The 19352-nt window shown below is 36.8% G+C and overlaps 1 protein-coding gene across 1 annotated transcript in view; it reads right to left on the bottom strand.

Annotated features, from left to right (window-relative positions):
- Positions 1-1049: 1049 nt before the first annotated feature.
- The window catches only part of GC (GC vitamin D binding protein), a 32666-nt gene continuing 14363 nt past the window's right edge, over positions 1050-19352 (bottom strand). The window contains exons 4-13 of the mRNA XM_035004398.1: positions 19091-19302; positions 17827-17959; positions 17418-17512; positions 13906-14035; positions 12102-12304; positions 11241-11370; positions 10697-10794; positions 8738-8870; positions 3424-3478; positions 1050-1206 (exon numbers count right to left, since the gene is read on the bottom strand). Of these exons, the coding sequence (XP_034860289.1) occupies positions 3449-3478; positions 8738-8870; positions 10697-10794; positions 11241-11370; positions 12102-12304; positions 13906-14035; positions 17418-17512; positions 17827-17959; positions 19091-19302 (1164 nt within the window). The 3' untranslated portion in view covers positions 1050-1206; positions 3424-3448. The remainder of the gene's footprint in view (positions 1207-3423; positions 3479-8737; positions 8871-10696; positions 10795-11240; positions 11371-12101; positions 12305-13905; positions 14036-17417; positions 17513-17826; positions 17960-19090; positions 19303-19352) is intronic.

Here is a 19352-nt window from a genome sequence, read left to right as displayed (position 1 = left end):
GTTTTGAAGCTTCAGCAAGGTACTTTTGGAAGTAAAAAAAGAACTAAATATGTAGTGCATAGTTTGTTGCCTTTTTTTTTTTTTCCCCATGGTATCTGAAGAACTTTCCTATTTGAGGTTAATTTCCCATTTTGGAATCTTTGTGGGAGGTAAGACTGGAACCTTCTACAGAAGCTGCAAGGGGACAGGCATTTTATTTCCCAGTTACTGGCAGCTAAAGTCTTGAGTATTTGTCCATGGTTTAGTTAATGAAATTCTTTCTGCTGAGAAGACTTAGAATCTTGAGGCATGACGAGGGATGATTTTGGTTAATGGGACTCCACTTATATTTGCTCTAAAATATGCTTCATCTCTACCATATAACTCTACATCTACCATGAGATAAATGTAAATTCCTTCAGGCAATTAGTTATAGAAGGTTTCCTTGGCTTGTATTGGTTTCAGCAAGGTGCTTATTCTAAAAGTATGATTGTTTTTTCAAAATAAAACCTATCAACTTGGAACATTGATTTTTTTTTTTTCCCCTGAGCAAAGAAAGCACATAGAAATAATATCCTATGCACTGTATATGTGGTAAATTGAATTAAGCTGAAATCAGGTGTTTAGAATTTTGACCCAATAAATTGCTCTGAGGAGTCGTCTTTAGCAAAGATAAAAATGTTCAGACCACAGATTTTTTATGCAAGGCAGATGTTACTTACTTAATGCCACACAGCCTGCAGCTGGGAGTACAAAGGTGTTCTCAGGAAGGTGGTGGTGGTGGTTCTTTAAGAAGTGAGCTATCCCAGGCTATTTATGATAGAAGTCTGGCTAACTTTTCCTTAATGGTACCTATTAAGCCTGAGAAGCAATCAAGAAATGGACCTTAGGGTGTTGGGAATTTGAAAGTGGATACTTAATGTTGTGAATCTTCTAGAAAGACACAGCAGAGAGCTAGAAAAAAGCAGGGGTTCGTGAGGTTGGGGCTGCCTATTGCAGCATCTTTGTGAAAATCACAGGGACAGAGCTGAAGATCAGCGTTGTAACATTATCCTCAGTAAAATTTATGGTCTGCATTATATTTATTTTTATAGCAAATTATCAAAGTTATTGTATAAAGAAAATGTAGCTGATAAAAAGCAGGGAGTATCCTCCTGGTCTCCCCAGGAGCTCTGGTTTTGCTTAGGTTAGGCCGTCAGATATTCCCAGGTGGTTCCAACACCAGATCTATGAGAATAATGAAAATAAATGTTAGAAAAAGAGCTAATGGGCAACAATCATAATACTGCTCAGCAGATGTTTATAAGGTCTGGTTATTTTTTTGTTTAAAGAGAGACCTGTCTAACATGACACATTATCCACTATGACCTACCTGATGGGTCCAGAATAAAAATTAAGAAATTCCCAAGACCTGTATAGGAGGCCATCACTGTTATGTCAAGGTACATCATCGCTTTTCTTTCTTTCTTTGAATTAATGTTGTGTGTAACTATGTGCTCAGAGAATGAATGGTTATGGCCAAAACAAAAAAATGCAGCAACCAATAGCACATGAGCCTCCCTGGTCATGGGACTGAGATAATAGGTTTTTTTTTAGTGAAACAGTGTGAGTTTTTGTCCAATCCCCCTCTACTTTGTAATGAGGCAAATATGATTCCCCCCCCCCCCACGTTGGTTACCAAACCCACCAAGACATGACAGCAAAGTTATACCATAGTTCTGTTTGCACAGTGCAAGAAATTCCATCTTTCGTTGTCCTGAGTTTATGCCTTTGAGACGGGAGACCTGTTTGTGCTTTCCTCACTGGTTTCTCTCCTGGTGTAAGCACCTGGTTGTGCTGAGTGTGATTCTGGTAGTGTTTTCTATCCAACTTGAATCTGCAATGGGAGCCTATTCCTTTATCTGTTGGCAACCCGGGGAACACGCTTTCCAAAGCTGAAGGAAAAAGCTAACTGGCCTCGTGGGATTTATCAGGAGACCATAATTCTCTCTCTAGTGAGGTATGCCACAATCAGTTTTGGGGCTGGAAGAAAGAAAGTGATCAAGGGGACCAATAACGGCCAAGAGGACAACTTTGGTTTATCATATACTTTTAGTTAAGAATGAAATTGCATCACACTGTTGGCTGGAAGCCCTGAATTGGAGGTGTACTTAAGGATGAGAACCCTTTGAGACCAAGGCTTCAGCTCCTCCATCTGCCGAAATACAGGCTTTTGTTGAGATAGAATGCAGAGCCAGCCACAGTTGGTTTAATGGTTTTAGGAACTGCTTCACACTCAACAGTACGTGCCCCTTCTGCCATGGGAGAGCTGACATGTTCTAGGAAGAGGAAACTCCGAAGAAAAGGGATCTATTCTAGAGCAATTTAAAACATGAAAAGACTGATGGATCTGGAGGAAACTCGTTTGAGTTTAGATTCACGTTATACGTAGTAGAAACAACAGCAGCAACGTTGCTGGTAGGACTGCCATTTCCTAGGCGTTTCTACACATCCCCTCCCTTTCATCATTACAACAAGGCGGAGAGATACTGTAATATCTTTTCACAGAAAAGGAAACAGCTTTAGGGAGTATAATAACTTGCTCACAAAGATAGATAGTTGGAGTGGGGGTTCTAATGTAGAGTGGGTAATTTCAAAAGTTTCCATGACCACCCCCATTGTCCTGCCTCTCAGGATGTTAATTTTCTTTTTTACCATTTTATATTCAAAGAGTTTATATTGAAAGCCTGGATATGATGGAATGATTCAATTTCCTTAGTCAATGATCTTTGCTTCCATATCATTTTGAAGAATGTTGTCAATAAATCAAAATAACAGTCTTAGAGCATTAAAAACCTCTGTTCAATGAAGGTCTGAGATAAACCTAAATGATTTTCATCATTTTTTATCTCAAAAGTATTATCTTTAAAATGAATACAATTAAATCTGGAGAGAATAATTTTGTAATGTGCAGAGTTGAGGTCACCTTCGGTTTAAGGTATGGGGTTCTACTTTATGCTCTTAACATCCTCCTGCATTTTTTAATGGGTGAAAGTGTAATATCTAAAATAAGCAAGTGATAATACTTCAAACATGTTGCTTTAATTTGAAAAATGCCTCTTTCCTCCTAAGAACCCTGTTGTCTTTAAGACTTTATGGACTCTGTCTTTAAACTGAGTCTTTAAACTTTGAATGCCTCAAAATTCCTGAAGTGATCTCCATGTTGTCATTATCTTAGATGTGAAGTTGTAATGGATATAGTACCAAGCTGGGGACCTGGATTCTAGGCCTAAATAGGTCAGAAGTTGGTTGTGTATATACATATAAGTGCCTTAACCTTTCCATATGCTTAATGTTTTCACTGTAAAATGAGTTTGAATAGATGATAGTTAGAAAGGAGACTATTCAAATTGTTCTCAGATTTTTAAAATACAAATTTGGGTTCTTTGCTGCCTTTATACTTACCTAAGACCACACACATGCATCAGGACTATAGGATATTTTTCATTTCAACATCAATCTGAAATGAAAAAATGTTATCTAACTCATAAAGTATTTCGAAGACTGTTGCAGAAGGTATACACAAATTTGAACCTTGCTTAGGGAAAAAGATTCTTGTCAAAAAGTAGCTTTATATCAAACTTTTTATTAGCCATCATTCACATTTATTTAGTTTTATACTGTCCCTGCCCTTAGAATTTACAGTGTTCCGGGAAAAATAGACAAGAAAGAAATGACAATAGTTAATGCCAATTACTGGGTGTGCCCAGAATACTAAGGGCTAACAGAAGAGCTTGAGTCCAGGGAAGGATTCCCAAAGGTGGTAGGTGAGTCCTAAATTGAATCCTGAGACTTGATGAAAGATTTATCCAGGTTTGAGTGAGCATTAGGCAATCTGGGATGAGTCATTATGTGCAAAATCCTTGAGGTCAGAGCAAGCTGAATGTACTTGAAAAACTGCAAGTAGTTCAGGAGAACCAAAGCAGGAGGAACAAGTGGTAATGGTAGATCCAACTGGAAAGGAAGTCAAGGGTCCAAACTCTCTATTACAAAACTTGAGATGCAATGGAGATAGAGGAATGTACTATTTTGTGTTTTACAAAGGTTATTTTGACTTCTGTATAGAGATGAGGGTGGATGTGAGGTGTGGAAGGTGGGGGGACTGGAGATGGGAGACCAACTGGGACATTATAATGCAGGCAAAAGTTTGCCTAAACTTAAGTACCAATAATGTAGAAATAAGTGGGGAGATAGAGATACTGAGGTGTTAGAATTGATAGGATTTATTATTGCTTGTGCCTCAATTTGTAGTAGTAGATGGGTATTTTAAAGGAAAACTGTCAAGCAAATATAGGGCAAGGAGATTTAATAAATTATATCCCAAATATTACAGGGTGACCGGACAAATACACCAAGCACTGAGAATCAAAGTGAATGCTGTTCTAACATGAAGTCCCAGAGGCCAGCTCATTAACCTAGCTGTGAGATTAGTGTAGAAAGACCATCTAAAGGGCTAATGCAAACCACAGAGGGTCTCCTCTCGCAGTGCTCCAAACAATCACATGTGTGCAAGTGCCTCCACTCCATTTGTCCCCCTCTTCTCTAGAAGGTTTCTGAAAGATTGGCTATTCGGCAGCAACACTGCTCTACATTTGCTGGGTATAAAGCAAGAACATCTTTGTAAGCCTGACTTTTCATCATTGTAATTGAAAATACAGTGTTTTTAAATGGCCATATGTTATAATAAAAATTCTGAAAAGCAACTCAAAAAAAAAAAAAAAACAAAAAAACAACAATGGACTTGAAGGAAGCATGTGTTGTGTGCAATTGTTCAGTTTGTCTTGTATGATGTCAAAAAGGAAAGTGTATATGGTTAAACAGATAACAAAAAGAGTAGGGAAGGGTTACAAAACTGCTTTTCGACAGAATGTAAAAAAAAAATCCTTCGTCCTTTTAATAATTGAGCGAGACTCAGCAAAATCTGCTGGTAACAACTTCTAAGTGAGGTAGTTTTATTTTTCTGGGATGAGGCAACCTAATTCAGCTGTTGTAGGTTAGTAGTAACGAAGGGACTGCTCAGTTGTTTTATGCTAAGCGTTTTAATGCTGAAAATGACCAAAATATTCTAGCAATCCAACTCCTCCAATTTTTATGTTTAGAATCTCACTTGGCTTGAATTTTCATGAAAGATGAACATGATCTATTTCTCAGCAGAATTTAAAGAATAGGCTTTTATTCTTCGTCTGGAGTTCTAACTTTAAAATTGCTACAAACAAGATTGGCTAATAGGTTTGGCTTTACGGTGTGAATGTAGAAATTAGAAATCAGAATCTCCCACGATATTAAGCAGAACAACAAACAAGGTGATGTAGCTCAGTTTGGCAAACTAATTAGGACTTTGTTAGGTGCTATACAGTCAAAAACAAATAAAACTTCACTAAAATGTTAGCACTCAGAGACCAAACTTGCCTAACTTTTAAGTTTTTAAATTCTAGCTAATATGCAGTGTGATATTAGTTTCAGGTGTACAGTATAGTGATTCAGCACTCCCATACATCACCCAGTGCTCATCACATAGTGCTCCTTAATCCCCATCTGTTTAACCCATCCCCCCACCCACCTCCTCTCTGGTGACCATCAGTTTATTCTCCATAGTTAGAGGCAAACCAAGAAACACTCTTTTTCTTTCCCCCCCACTTTGCTCCGTTGTTTCATTTCTTAAATTCAACATAGCAGTGAAATCATATAGTACTTGTCCTTCTCTGACTTATTTCACTTAGAATAATACTCTCTAGCTCCAACATGTTGTTGCAAACAGCAAGATTTCATTCTTTTTTATGGCTCAGTAATATTCCATTGTGTATATATACCACCTCTTTATCCATTCATCTGTCGATGGATACTTGGACTGTTTTCATAATACGGCTATTGTAGATAATGCTGCTATAAACATAGGGATGCATGTGCCCCATCGAATCAATATTTTTATATTCTTTGGGTAAATACCTAGTAGTGCGATTGCTGGGTCATAGAATAGTTCTATTTTTAACCTTTTGAGGAAACCATACTCTTTTCCAGAGTGGCTGGACCAGCTTGCATTCCCACCAACAGTGCAAGAGGGTTCCCCTTTCTTCACATCCTTGCCAACACATGTTTCTTGTGTTGTTGATTTTAGCCATTTTGACAGTTGTGAGGTGGTATCTCCTTGTAGTTTTGATTTGTATTTCCCTGGTATCCAGTGATTTTTTTTTTAAGCATATTTTCATATGTCTGTTGGCTATCCATATGGCTTCTTGGGCAGAAGACATGAATAGACATTTTTTTTTCAATTTTTTGATTGGATTATTCACTTTTTGGGTGGTGTCTTATAAGTTCTCTATATATTGGATACTAACCCTTTTTTTTTTTTTAAAGATTTTATTTGAGACAGACAGAATGAGAGAGAGAGAGCACATGAGAGGGGGGAGGGTCAGAGGGAGAAGCAGGCTCCTTGCCGAGCAGGGAGCCTGATGTGGGACTCGATCCGGGGACTCCAGGATCACGACCTGAGCCGAAGGCAGTCGCTTAACCTACTGAGCCACCCAGGTGCCCTGGATACTAACCCTTTATCAGATGTATCACTTAAGACTTGGCTAACTTTTAAAAAGCCATTTTAGGTATAAAAGCTGCTATTGAGAAGAGAGACATTTTCTAGCTGATAAAGAAAACCAGACCAGTCAGTGGAAATCATGAGGGTAATACTGTGGCTTAACTTGTAGAAGAAAGCTCTCATAAATGAGGCCACCTGGCAGTGAAATATGCTGCCTCTAGGAGAAAATAAATTGATTATAGACATTTTACGTGTGGGCTGAATGACCTCTGGAAGGAATTAGTGGAGTGAAAAGTTCTACTAGATGATCTTTATAGTTTTTTCTGACATTTAAACTTTTGTAATTTCTACTAAGTTCTTAGATATTTTCAAATGTGCTCTAATAGAATACTAGAAATAGAAAAAATAATAGAATAAGATGAAACCAAGCTTTTGTCACTTTCATAGTTTAAATGAAGATCTTTCAAGAATTTACATGAATTTGTCCAGCTTATAGAAGAGGACTTCTAATTGACACTAAATTATTAGCCTAAATATTGACTTCCACTGTAGTTCTTTTCATGTAAAAACACAAAAATGACAAGTCAAGAATGGATCATAATTGCTTCTTCCCCAACACATGACAAAATAAACAATAGTAAAATCAGTCAAATCTCAACAGCCACTGACAGAGTAAGAAAGGGATATAATTTAATATCATGAGCTTCATAAAGAGGTGAGCAAAGGAAGAAGATATTTTGGTTTGGCATAGAGTTGTTCTTAACCCTGCCTCTGTATTCCAGAAGTGGAATGGGTCAGACAACACAGTTCTTGGAATGATCGCTAAAACCACCAAATTAGCAGTAAAGTGAATAAAATGTTGTCTTTTTGACTCTTCTAAATAATTGATATGACTGCAGGGGAGGAACAGGTCAAATAGAGAATGTGAATGGGCTTACTATATCTGAAAAAGGCCAACAGAACCTCTCCCCATGGAATAGGATAGATACTGACTTGGTGGAGGACATCCTAGCTTAAAACATTGAACAAAATCTGACTACGACCAGATCTACCTGCAGCAGACCTACGTGTTCTAAATTGGGCTCTCCTCCCCTCCTTTATACTTTCAGCTGACATAAAGGTAGGGCACTAAGTACCTGCCTCACACTGGCTTATAGGAGAAAGCCAGTAGGCTCAGAGGTAGTGAAAAGGATACACTAACAGACTACAGAAAAAAAGTCTGGCTGGAAATGCCTCTGTCATGCACAATGTAAAAAAAAAAAAAAAAAAAATCTGGCATCTATGCAAATTACATTTAAGGGACACAAGGAAAGCTAGAGAGGAGGGGAATAAGGGAAAGGGAATGGAGGAGCAGGGGGATTAACATTATTAACATTTAAAGAAAAATGAACCCAAGCTAATTTCTTTAGCTTTTAAAGTTTGGAAGCAAATCGATAGCATCTAAAAAAATTGGGTAATGAGAAATGACTGCATCTTAACTTTTAGAACCTCTTACTCTAAAGAAACATCAGTGACCGTTAATTTTCAGTTGCATTTTTTTCTTAAAACAAAATTAAATTTTTATAATTGAGAGAAGGTGTGTGATCCAGGTTTCTAAAAGTATTTCTATCTACTGATACCTATATGCATGTACATATATGAAGTAAAATTCACAAAATATTTACCCTTACTGTGTGAGATGGACTCTTTCTACCGTATTTTTTTTTATTTTAAAAAGGTGTTAATGTTTCAACCTTCAGTTTGAAAAACACTGCAGTGTATTTTTTTTTTTTTTTAAGATTTTATTTGACACAGAGAGACACAGCGAGAGAGGGAACACAAGCAGGGGGAGTGGGAGAGGGAGAAGCAGGCTCCCTGCTGAGCAGGGAGCCCAATGCGGGGCTCAATCCCAGGACCCTGGGATCATGACCTGAGCCGAAGGCAGACACTTAATGACTGAGCCACCCAGGCACCCCTGCAGTGTGCTTTAACACAAGGGTTTATGAATATAGGCAACAAAGTTTTGCAACTGCCTCAATTTGCTTTTAAATTAGCATAACAAGGAAACAGTAATTGTTTTGTCTTTCTCATGAAAGTGTCAGGAAAAGTCTACCACATAATGGCATTTTAGTAACAAAGGAATGAGCAAGTTTGAGTAAAGAAATTCTTAAAATACTGTGCAGTGCTAAGTAGAGGGTTATATTTTCTTACCTCTGAATCACAGTAGAGAGGAGGTGAGTTTATGGAACAGCACTTGGAGGCAAAGTCTGAGCGCTTGTCAATCAGCCCTTGGAGTTCCATGGCACTGGCATCAGGCAATTGTGCTCTTAATTGCTCTGCTAGTCTGAAAGACCATATTTATGTAAAGTTTTACTAGATGTATTTTATAAACCTTTCTGATGCAAGATGATAACCCACTTCAGGTCTTTTACAATAGAAAAATGGAAATAGTTGCTCTTAAACTTCAGATCTGTGGAGTGATTTTTAGCGACTTAATTCAAGGTTAGAAAGTGAAATCTCCACATCTCTTTTAAGACCCTAAAAGTAAACTTAAAATTTGTTGCTGGATTTGAATTCTGGTCTTTCCCCTTTCATTTGCTCCATTATATTAACATGGATCCCTTCCTCTCCTATTCTTCCTGACTTTTCATCTCTCCAGTGCTAGATTTCAAGCTTCTTAAAGAGTATTTCCCTCATGGGACTTTATGCCACCTTAATACTTTTTCTCTTCTCTCATTTTACACAATTTCCTCCTCAGTGTGCCTACTTCTCAACTGGCTATGTTGGAGAAACACAAAAAAGGTCAGAAACTTTGGCTCTTGTTTTTAGCTCTACTATCCATTAACTTTCCATCTAGTTTTCAAGATGGCGCTAGGACTCGAGTCCTCTGGATTGTCTGTAGAATCTTGGTATCTCTCTACTCTTATAATGGGCAATTCAGCCTGGTTTTAGGACCATCTCCAGGAACTACTTGCCAGCCTAGTTGTGGGCAATGGGAGGTGGTAGAAACCCAAATTTACCTAGTTGCCCTAAGGTGGATGCTGGGAAGAGACAAGAGGGTGAGGGGGGACTAGTTTACGCATAATAGCGTTACTGAAAAGAGTCGGTCCCAGTTGGAAGAGGAGGCAAGTCAGACCAAAAGGAACTCAGAGAATGGAGAAAGAAAAAGTGTGGGTATGTGTGTGTACACTTGTGCAGGATTTCAAATACCTCGATGCAGTTGTCTCAATTTTTGATTTCATAACCCAAAGGTCAATTCTACTACATTGCTATTTTTAATGTATTGAGATTATATAAATTGTCAGTTGCCCAAGGAAACACTGGGGTACAAAAATTGTATTATCTGTTTAATGTTATTCTATACTGTTTTCTGATAATTGGGGAAATAAGCATTTTGAACTTAAGGCTTTCACAATTTTTCATTTTCTTTTAGAGTTTTGCTAAAGTAGGCTTCAGGGGGGTCATTGAAGGAGGTGACCTACTTTTGGAATTCTTAGTTCTTTTTGTGGAGTTCTATTTGTGCTTGCTTTAGGCCTATGTTGATCAAGATGATCTGAAATGGATCTAAGAAATCTACTTAATGAAGTTGGGAATGCCATGGATCTTTAGGAACCCAGTAAAATTCATTTCACTAGTATGGCCTTTCTTCTCTTGGGAAACATGACTATTGACTCTTGTACGACATTACTGATGATTAATTATTTTCAATTTGTAAAGAATACATGCTGGTCATGGGTGGTATCACACTTGATTGAGAGTTTGGGTTGTCTTGTCAGACACAATATGCCACGAAGTTAGGTAACCTTTTTCCGCAGTTTTACAGTTCAATTACGTGTGGCGACATCTACATAAGTTTTAGGGCAAGAATGTTGATGAACTCTGGGCTAATTTGGTGTTTTTTTGAATCAAGTTCCTGCAGGTCTTGCAATTTATACTTCTGTGGCTGTGTTCTAATTGACCTCCCCTGATACACATGACTTTTTTCCCCTCTGAAAAGAACTCCATTTCTTCCTACATAGATACTAGATTCTACTTTTTAAAACTCTTGATTGCACCCCTTCTTTCTGTTGCTCACTTAGCACATCTTAATCTTCAACTATACTCTGAAATCACAATACCAAACTACTAATATTGATAAATGTAGACAAAACAGCCAGAAAAGTCCCTTACTTTTTCTTATACTCAGTAAAAGTGTTTTCTGAATAATCTGCACATAGTTTTTGTCCCTTGTCAATGAAAGAAGATAATTCCTTTTTCAGTTGAGGGCCCTGTAAGAAAACAATTACATACAAAATTATTTGTCTTGAAGCATTATTCTAGAAGAACATTAAATCAGAATTCTGTTTAATGTATTAGTATGTGGGTTTGTTATCTACACCAGACATTGGCAAACATTCTCTTCATAAGGCCAGATGGTAAATATTTTAGGTTTTGTAAGCTATATACAGTTTCTTTTGTAATTACTCAACTCTGCCAATATGGCACAAAAGCAACTCTAAACAATGTGCAAACAAGGAGTAAGGCTGGGCTGTAGCGAAACTTTATGAACACTGAATTTTGAGTTTCACATTTTTGTGTTGTAAAATTAAAAACCATTTAAAAATCGAAGACCAGTCTCTGCTCACAGGCACTGGGTCCGATTTGGCCCATGAGCTACAGTTTTCCAACCCTTGACTTCTACCGAGGTTGGCAAAGAAAACATAGCGAGGGGTACCTGCGCATTCATACAGCCCGTAGCATCTTCAGAGTCACAGCATTTGGCAAGGCTTTTGAAGGTTGGCTCAAGTATTTTACTGAGGAATACTTCTGGAAGATGAGTTCTCCTACTTAATTCAAATGTATACCTGGCATGAGAGGGAAAGGAGCGAGTACTTTTTAACATGAGTAGACTTGTGTATGTGTGTCCTGTTTGAAATTGGATCTCTGTTAATAAAGGCTGATCACCTGGCTTCTGCATCTTAATTAGAAATAAAAGGTTTAGGTAAAACTGACTCCAAATCAACAGGTTTGGGATTAATAGTCTCATCGAAATGCAAATTATTAGTAGTTGCTTTGGAGTTTTCTGACTAGTTAATAATTAAAGCTTTATGTGTACTATATATACACATGTATATATTATATATAAACATCTATTTCAAATGCATATGGAGCTAGCTTTTGTGTAACTATAATATAATGAACACTACATAAAGCATCAGGTATGTACCAGGAATGGCTTTTCTGTGGAAGATTTGTGTCAGTCCTTCTATTGTCTTATTCCATTGCTCTCTATGCATTTATGAAAATATTTAGACAAATATACGTTAGGCTAAAGTTTAAATTCTGATCTCTAATATTGGTCATTTTCCGACTTGTTAATCCAACCTGTCTGTGAAATATTTCTGTGCCATGGATATACACATACCCGTAGCTTATGCAGCTCATGGTCTATGCAACATATGGCCTATTTTAGTTCTTCATTGGATGAAAACAGATAGATGGGAAGAAAGTGGCAAACCTTTAATTTCTTTGTCACTTAGTGCTAGTGAATATCAATACCGTCATGAAAAAAATTACTCCGATCAACTCTACTTACTGATCTATGGCTTTGGCATTCCCTTTGTCACACACGTCTGTATTTGTGGGCCACTCGATGGCTGGCAGCTCAGGTGTTGGGGCAGCTGGCAGGAAGTAAGCGCACACAAACACGTCCATGGGGGTTTTTTCTTGACAACAGTCCTTAAACTTAGAATTCTTTGTGGATAAGTTGTCACAGATTTTTACTGTGTATTCAGGCAGCTATAAAAGCAATTGTGAGTTTGTGCATTGTTAGTTTCCTGGTTTGCCTCATTAAAAATAAGGCTTAGCCAAAGATACAAATGTAGTGATCCGAAGGGGTACGTGCACCCCAATGTTTATAGCAGCAATGTCCACAACAGCCAAACTATGGAAAGAGCCAAGATGTCCATCAACAGATGAATGGATAAAGAAGATGTGTATATATATACGATGGAATATTATGCAGCCATCAAAAGGAATGAAATCTTGCCATTTGCAACAACGTGGATGGAACTAGAGGGTATTATGCTAAGCGAAATAAGTCAATCAGAGAAATACAAGTATCATATGATCTCACTGATATGAGGAATTCTTAATCGCAGGAAACAAACTGAGGGTTGCTGGAGTGGGGGGTGGGAGGGATGGGGTGGCTGGGTGACAGACATTGGGGAGGGTATGTGCTATGGTGAGTGCTGTTAATTGTGTAAGACTGATGAATCACAGACCTGTACCCCCAAAACAAGTAATACATTATATGTTAAAGAAAAAAAAATAGTAGGAAGGGAAAAATGAAGGGGGGGAAATTGGAGGGGGAGATGAACTATGAGAGACTGTGGACTCTGAGAAACAAACTGAGGGTTCTAGAGGGGAGGGGGGTGGGGGGGGTGGGTGAGCCTGGTGATGGGTATTAAAGAGTGCACGTACTGAATGGAGCACTGGGTGTTATACACAAACAATGAATCATGGAAACATCAAAAACTAATGATGTAACGTATGGTGATTAACATAACATAATAAAATAAAATTAAGCCTACCTAAGCCTTATTTTTTCTTACAAGCCTTGGCCTGGTATGTATGAAAGGTTCTAACTCAGGTTATAGAAAAACACCTATTAACACAGACCTGTTTTCTTAGAGGAAAAAGACCACGCAATACAATATACCTATTTCTAAAGAGGTCCAAAGACTTAGAGTAACTTTTATCTAAAGCAACTGTTCAAATTCATATCTGCTTGAAAGGATTATGTAAATGAAAAATGGGAAAAAAAATCGACCAATTTATAACAGGTATAAACATGAGCAGTTCCCATGGTTGCAATATTGTTCAATAGAACTTTGTGATGAAATGATCTCTATCTATACTGTCCAATGCTAGTGAGCATTTGAAGTGTAGCTAGTGGGGCGCCTGGCTGGCTCAGTTGGTAGAGCGTGTGGCTCTTGACCTCAGGGTTGAGAGTTCCAGCCCCATGTTGGGTGTAGAGATTACCTAAATTTTAAAAAATTAAAAAAAAAATATGACTAGTGTTTCCAAGGAATTGAGTTTAAATATTAAGTTTTAGGAATTAAGTTAAAGAACTTGTTTAATTATAATTAAACTGCATTGGGCTGTGCAGGTAGAATAAGATCTCCGGAGTTAGATGATCTTGTCCTTGTGTGTGGACTTGGCCACTTCCTAGTTGTAAGACTTCAAATTATTCATCCTGGTTAATCTTGTTTCCTTATCTATAAAATGGGGTTAACAATACACTTAAATGTCACAAGGATTCATTGAGCTGAGGTAGGTAAAAAGCAACCTAGAGTGCCTGCCACTCAGTACACGGCCCATGATGAGGATTCTCTTACCTCCTTGGCCATGCAGTCCTCAGAGGTAGACTCACAGCACTTGGAGAGGATTGTGTTGATCTCTTCAGCTAGTGGCAAAACATCCTCCAGATTAGCAGTTGGCACTTTCTGGGCTAATTTTATGAGATGGCTAAACAGTTAAAAATGAATTGTTAGCTCAGCCACACTCCGTTTTCTTGCTTTCATTATGAATCTACACTCTGGAGGAATAATACCGTAGTTTCAACTCTTTGTCTTCAATAGCTGCATGGAACAAATCTGCTATGTATGTGATGGGTCCCATGTGCTAGAGCCACTATTCAAAATTCAGTCATCCCCAAGGAATCCTTTTATGTTTTAATACTGATATGCAGCTTTTCTTTTTGCCAGGTCTACCTACTCAAAGCATGCCTTTAAAATGTTAGATCCAAAAGAACAATAAAGCACTAATGTCCCTATTCATGGGGCCAATGTCATATATTGTGGCCCCTCATTGTACTTTTAAAAATGGTTTATAAATTCATTTAGAAACTACAGATTAAAAAGAAAGAAGATCTATGGCCCTAGATCACAGAATTAATAAATGCTGATATTTTGGTTTATAACCCTGAAGCATTTTATAAGGGTTATCAAGTATTAAGTATTTCATCAGGGATTATACTCTGCTATACTACTTATATATTTGCCTTTTCCACTTAATATATCAGGAATATTTTCTGTATTAAGTATTCTTTTTAAATTGTGGCAAAACACATAACCTTGTTTGTCATCTTAACTATTAAAATGTATAGTTCAGTAGTGTTAAATTTATTTACTGTAAGGGTCCTGGGATCGAGCCCCGCCTCGGGCTCCCTGCTCAGTGGGAAGCCTGCTTCTCCCTCTCCCACTCCCCCTGCTTGTGTTCCCTCTCTCGCTGTGTCTGTCAAGTAAATAAAATATTTAAAAAAAAAAAGTAAATATCTGTAAATATAACAAATCTCTAGAATCTTTTCATCTTGCTAAACTGAAGCTGTATACCCATTAAACACTGATTGCCTCCACCCCAGTCTTTTGACAGCTACCTTTTTACTTTTTTTTTTAAAACTACTTTAGATACTACACAGAAGTGGAATCATACAGTATTTGTCCTCCTGTGACTGCTTATTTTGCTTAGCATAATGTCCTTAGCATTCATCTCTATTGTAGCATGTGACAGGATTTTTTTTTTCAAGACTGCATAATATTCCATTCTATATATATACTACATTTGCTTTATTCATCTATCAATAGACATTTGGATTTCTTCTACCTCTTAGCTATTATGAATAATGCTGCAATGAACAAGAGTGTGCAAATCGCAAAAGTGATACTGCTGAATCATAGGATTCTATTTTTAAATTTTTGAGGAACCTCCATACTGTTTTTCATAATGGCTGTACCATTTTCCATCCCCTTTAATAGTGCACGAGAATTTCAATTTCTCCACATTCTTGCCAACAGTCATTTTTTGTTTTGGTAGTGGCCATCCTAATGGGTGTGAGGTGACATCTCTTTGTGGTTTTGGTTTGCATTTCTGTTCTGATTAGTGATGGTGAACATCTTTTCATGTGCTTGTTGGCCTTTTATACATCTCTTGGGTAATTGTTTAAACAACTCAATGAAACAGAATTGAATACTTTCTTACTGAGTTATGGAAGTTCCTTACATTCTGGATATCAAATCCTTGTTAGATATACTTGCAAATATTTTCTCATTCTGTAGGTTATCTTTTTACACACAGAAATTTAAGTTTGATTAGCACCATTTGTCTATTTTTGCTTTTGTTGTCTATTCTTGGTCATTTGTAAGAAATCATCACCAAATCTAATGTTTTGAAGCTTTCCCTCTTGTTGTCTTCTAAGAGTTTTATAGTCTTAGGCCTTATGTTTAGGTTTAATCCATTTTGAATTTTAATATATGTATAAGGTAAGAGTTCAATTTCATTCTTTAGCACGTGGATATCCAATTTTCCCATCAGCATTTGTTGAAAGACTGTCCTTTCCCCATTGTGTAGTCACAGCACCTTTGTTGAAATTTATTTGGCCAAATATATAAGAGTGTATTTCTGAGCTCTCTGTTCCATTAGTCCATCTATTTTTTTTAATGCCAGTCCCATAGCATCTTGATTATTATTGCTATGCAGTATGTTTTGAAATCCTAAAGTGTGAGGCCTCCAACTTTGTTTTTCTTTTTCAAGATTGTTAGGGCTACATAGAGTCCCTTGACATTCTATATGAATTTTAGGATTTTTTTTCTATTGCTGCAAAAAATGCAATTGGGATATTGATAGTGATTGCACTAGATCTGTACCTTGCTTTGAATAGTATGAGCATTTTAATAATAATCTTCCATTCAATGAGCATGGAATGTCTTTCCATTTATTTGTATCTTCAGTTTCTTTTGCCAGTATTTTATAGTTTTCATTAAATATCTTTTTACAATAACATTATAGCAAACCATATAGCATTCTCATATGGATACACTATAACTGATAGAAGTAGTCTCCATTCTAGGGAAATTTAGGAAGACTCTAATTTTTTTATATTTAAAAAGAAATGATGCAGTAATATATTAGCTAAATCTTTGTTCACATTCAATGCTATTTCCCTGGGATAAATTCCCAGACACTAATGCAAGTATAAATTAACGATAAGATAGATATATATTTTATAGGTGGTTTTGTATTATAAATCCTTATGTTCTATTTGCCAAATACACCATCTTAATGCAAAAGGAAAAGGCGAGGGAAGGTCTAGAGAATATGCCATTAAGTATTTGAGTATTTCCACTGGAGGATTATTTTTAAAGAACTTAAAGTAGTTTCTATTACCACTAGAGAACCTTAGGATCTGATGCCAGCACAAAATAGTTTTTTTTTTTTTTTTTTTTTTTTTTTTTTTATTACCATTAGAGGAGAAAAACTTGTGGATCAGAGTAAAAAGAATTAGAGACTGTAGATACTGGAAAGATAAATCTGAGCAAAGTCTAGAAGTCTGAGATGTGTTAACATAGAAACTGTCAAAATTAAAATCTAGTGTTAACAGTAGCCACACAAAAATCAGTGAAGTTTACAAATAATTAGAATACATTCACAAAGCTTAAGAGATCCACATTATATATAGCACAAAACTTCATAGAACAAATAATTCAGGAAGTCTCATCCCAAGGAAAAAAAAAATAGGCAAAGGGAATAACAGGTGATGAACAAGAAAATGATTTTTTTTTGTTTTTGTGTTTGTGATACATACTAACATGAATACTGAAGAAACAATTTCTACTGGTCTACCAGTTTTCCCATATGCATGTGGAAAAGGTTGATTAAGAGCAAATCTTATGTTTTACAAAATAGCCTATTTACTCAGATTTTACATAGAGAAGAACGAGACTATTGTGAATTATAGGAACGTAAGACTATGGTGTATATATTCTAATACAAATATTTTCTTAGAGCATCCTAATATTATGGATAGTATAGAAGCAAACAGCTAAACATATTGATGATGCTTAATCTTTACCTGAGCCTTGATTTCTCCTTCCCATAAGCAGCATATTGTGAACAGACTCTATTTGACATAGTGGTGAGAAGTGATAAATGTTTCATCTGGAGTCTCTAGGAGATAAGTGAGAGAATCCTATTAGATGGTCAAGATCCATTGAAAGCAGTGTGCAGGAATGGCCAAAAAGACAAACAAACAAAACCCCCCAAAAACCTCAAAACTATTTTTTTTAACTATAAAACTGAATTCTGACCAAAGGAACTTATTGATATTCCTTTCCTAGAGGTGGTTATGTTTGTTTTTCCAATGAATGAAATGTAAAGGAGGCATTTAGAAAGTTTTACTGATTATAGAATCTGAACTCCCATTAAGTTGAATGGCATTAATAGAAGAAAAAAATAGAACATAAATACATAATGATACCTACCTCTCTCAAAAAGCATACTGTTGGGCTTGGTGAGGTACAGCAGGATCCTACCATAGAGAGATAACTCTTGGTATAACTGACTAAGAGCGATAGAGGGGCTTGTCCATAGTTAATGGAATATTCATACATAAATCTGTGGGGGGGGGAAATAAGATTGGTCAAAACATTGGTGGGAAGCAGAATCTACTTTTTCATAGGCATTTGATGGACAAAGGATGCATTACATTAGTTTAGTTTTATTATATGAAAAGTATTAAGGATTTAAAGAATGGGTTACAATACTAGTCAATTTTAATCAGTATTTTCATTAATTTAAATTTCCATGTGGATTACTTAAGAGGAAGGGCTATTTGTCTCTCTTTAGTTAGTGTCTACAAGCTGCATGGCCCGTGGTAATTGCTTATTGTTGATTGAACAAATTAAAATGAGATACATTTAGCTTTCATGATCTATCCCAGTTTACTATTCGATAATTGCTATGTGTAGGCTTGCTTATTTGCTGAAATCTTTAATTTTTAGGAGCATAAGCCCTTAGGGGTCTATTGGATACTCTGAAATCTTGGGCAAAATCCTCTCTGAAAATTTTCAGGGATGGGAAAGCCAATGAGTTTTTATAAGATCATGACCTTAACTATAAACTTCTAAAGCCAATTTGAGTGACATTGCATTTGACTTTTGTATATGTATTTTGCCATGATCATAAACAGAATTGTATTGCTGTGCACATTTTAAATGCTTAATGTTCAGAAAAGTTTTTTTTATTCCTACATCCCTAGAAACAGTTGTGAACGTGACATGTTATACCACATAATTGAACATGTAACTTTGACCATCTCATTGTTTAACATTCATGAGTAACCAGGTTATATATTCTTATATTAGCCTTGGAAGATCACAAAAACTAACAAAAATGGGGGGGGGAATCTATCTGATAGAGTATGCAAGGATCCCTCGCATAAAGAGGATCCCAATAGCTGTCAAATATTTGAAAATGTCACATAGAGAGGAAATCCAAGTGATTCTGCTTTAGACAATAGAACTAAGTTTGGGAGTTTTTAGGAAGTTGACTTCATCTCTGTCTGAGAAAGGCATTTACAATAATTAGCACTGATGGAGATGAAAAGTCTTGGGTAGGAGTTAAGTTCTTATTGGAAATTATCCAGGTTTCTATAGAAGAGGTGTTTGTATAGAGGAGGGGGTTAGATTCGACACACTTCTGGTATTTTTATGCCCTGAAGTTTTACTTAGGATGAAAGCAGCTTACTGCTCAGCAAAGTCTTTGGGATCTTTCCTGAATGCCTCACAGATTTCATCATTTGTTGGCTCTGTGTAGGTAGGAAATTCTTGTGGCTGGTGCCTCAGGGCAGCCATACAGAGTTTCTGTTCAAGGCCCTCTCTGGTACAGCACTCAGCAGTTCCTGGGTGTACTGGGAATGGAGAGTCCTTTTCACAGGACCTAGCAGACAATGCTGAGGTCTAGAATGAGAGAAGAGAAACAATCAGCTCCTAAATGGAAGTCTCCAGGC

Source organism: Mirounga leonina, unplaced genomic scaffold (genome assembly GCF_011800145.1).
Source record: "Mirounga leonina isolate KUSES-001 unplaced genomic scaffold, KU_Mleo_1.0 Mir_129, whole genome shotgun sequence".
NCBI classification, from domain to species: Eukaryota; Metazoa; Chordata; class Mammalia; order Carnivora; family Phocidae; genus Mirounga; species Mirounga leonina.
Note: the sequence above shows the minus strand (reverse complement) of the source record. Positions and strands in the feature narration are given on the sequence as shown.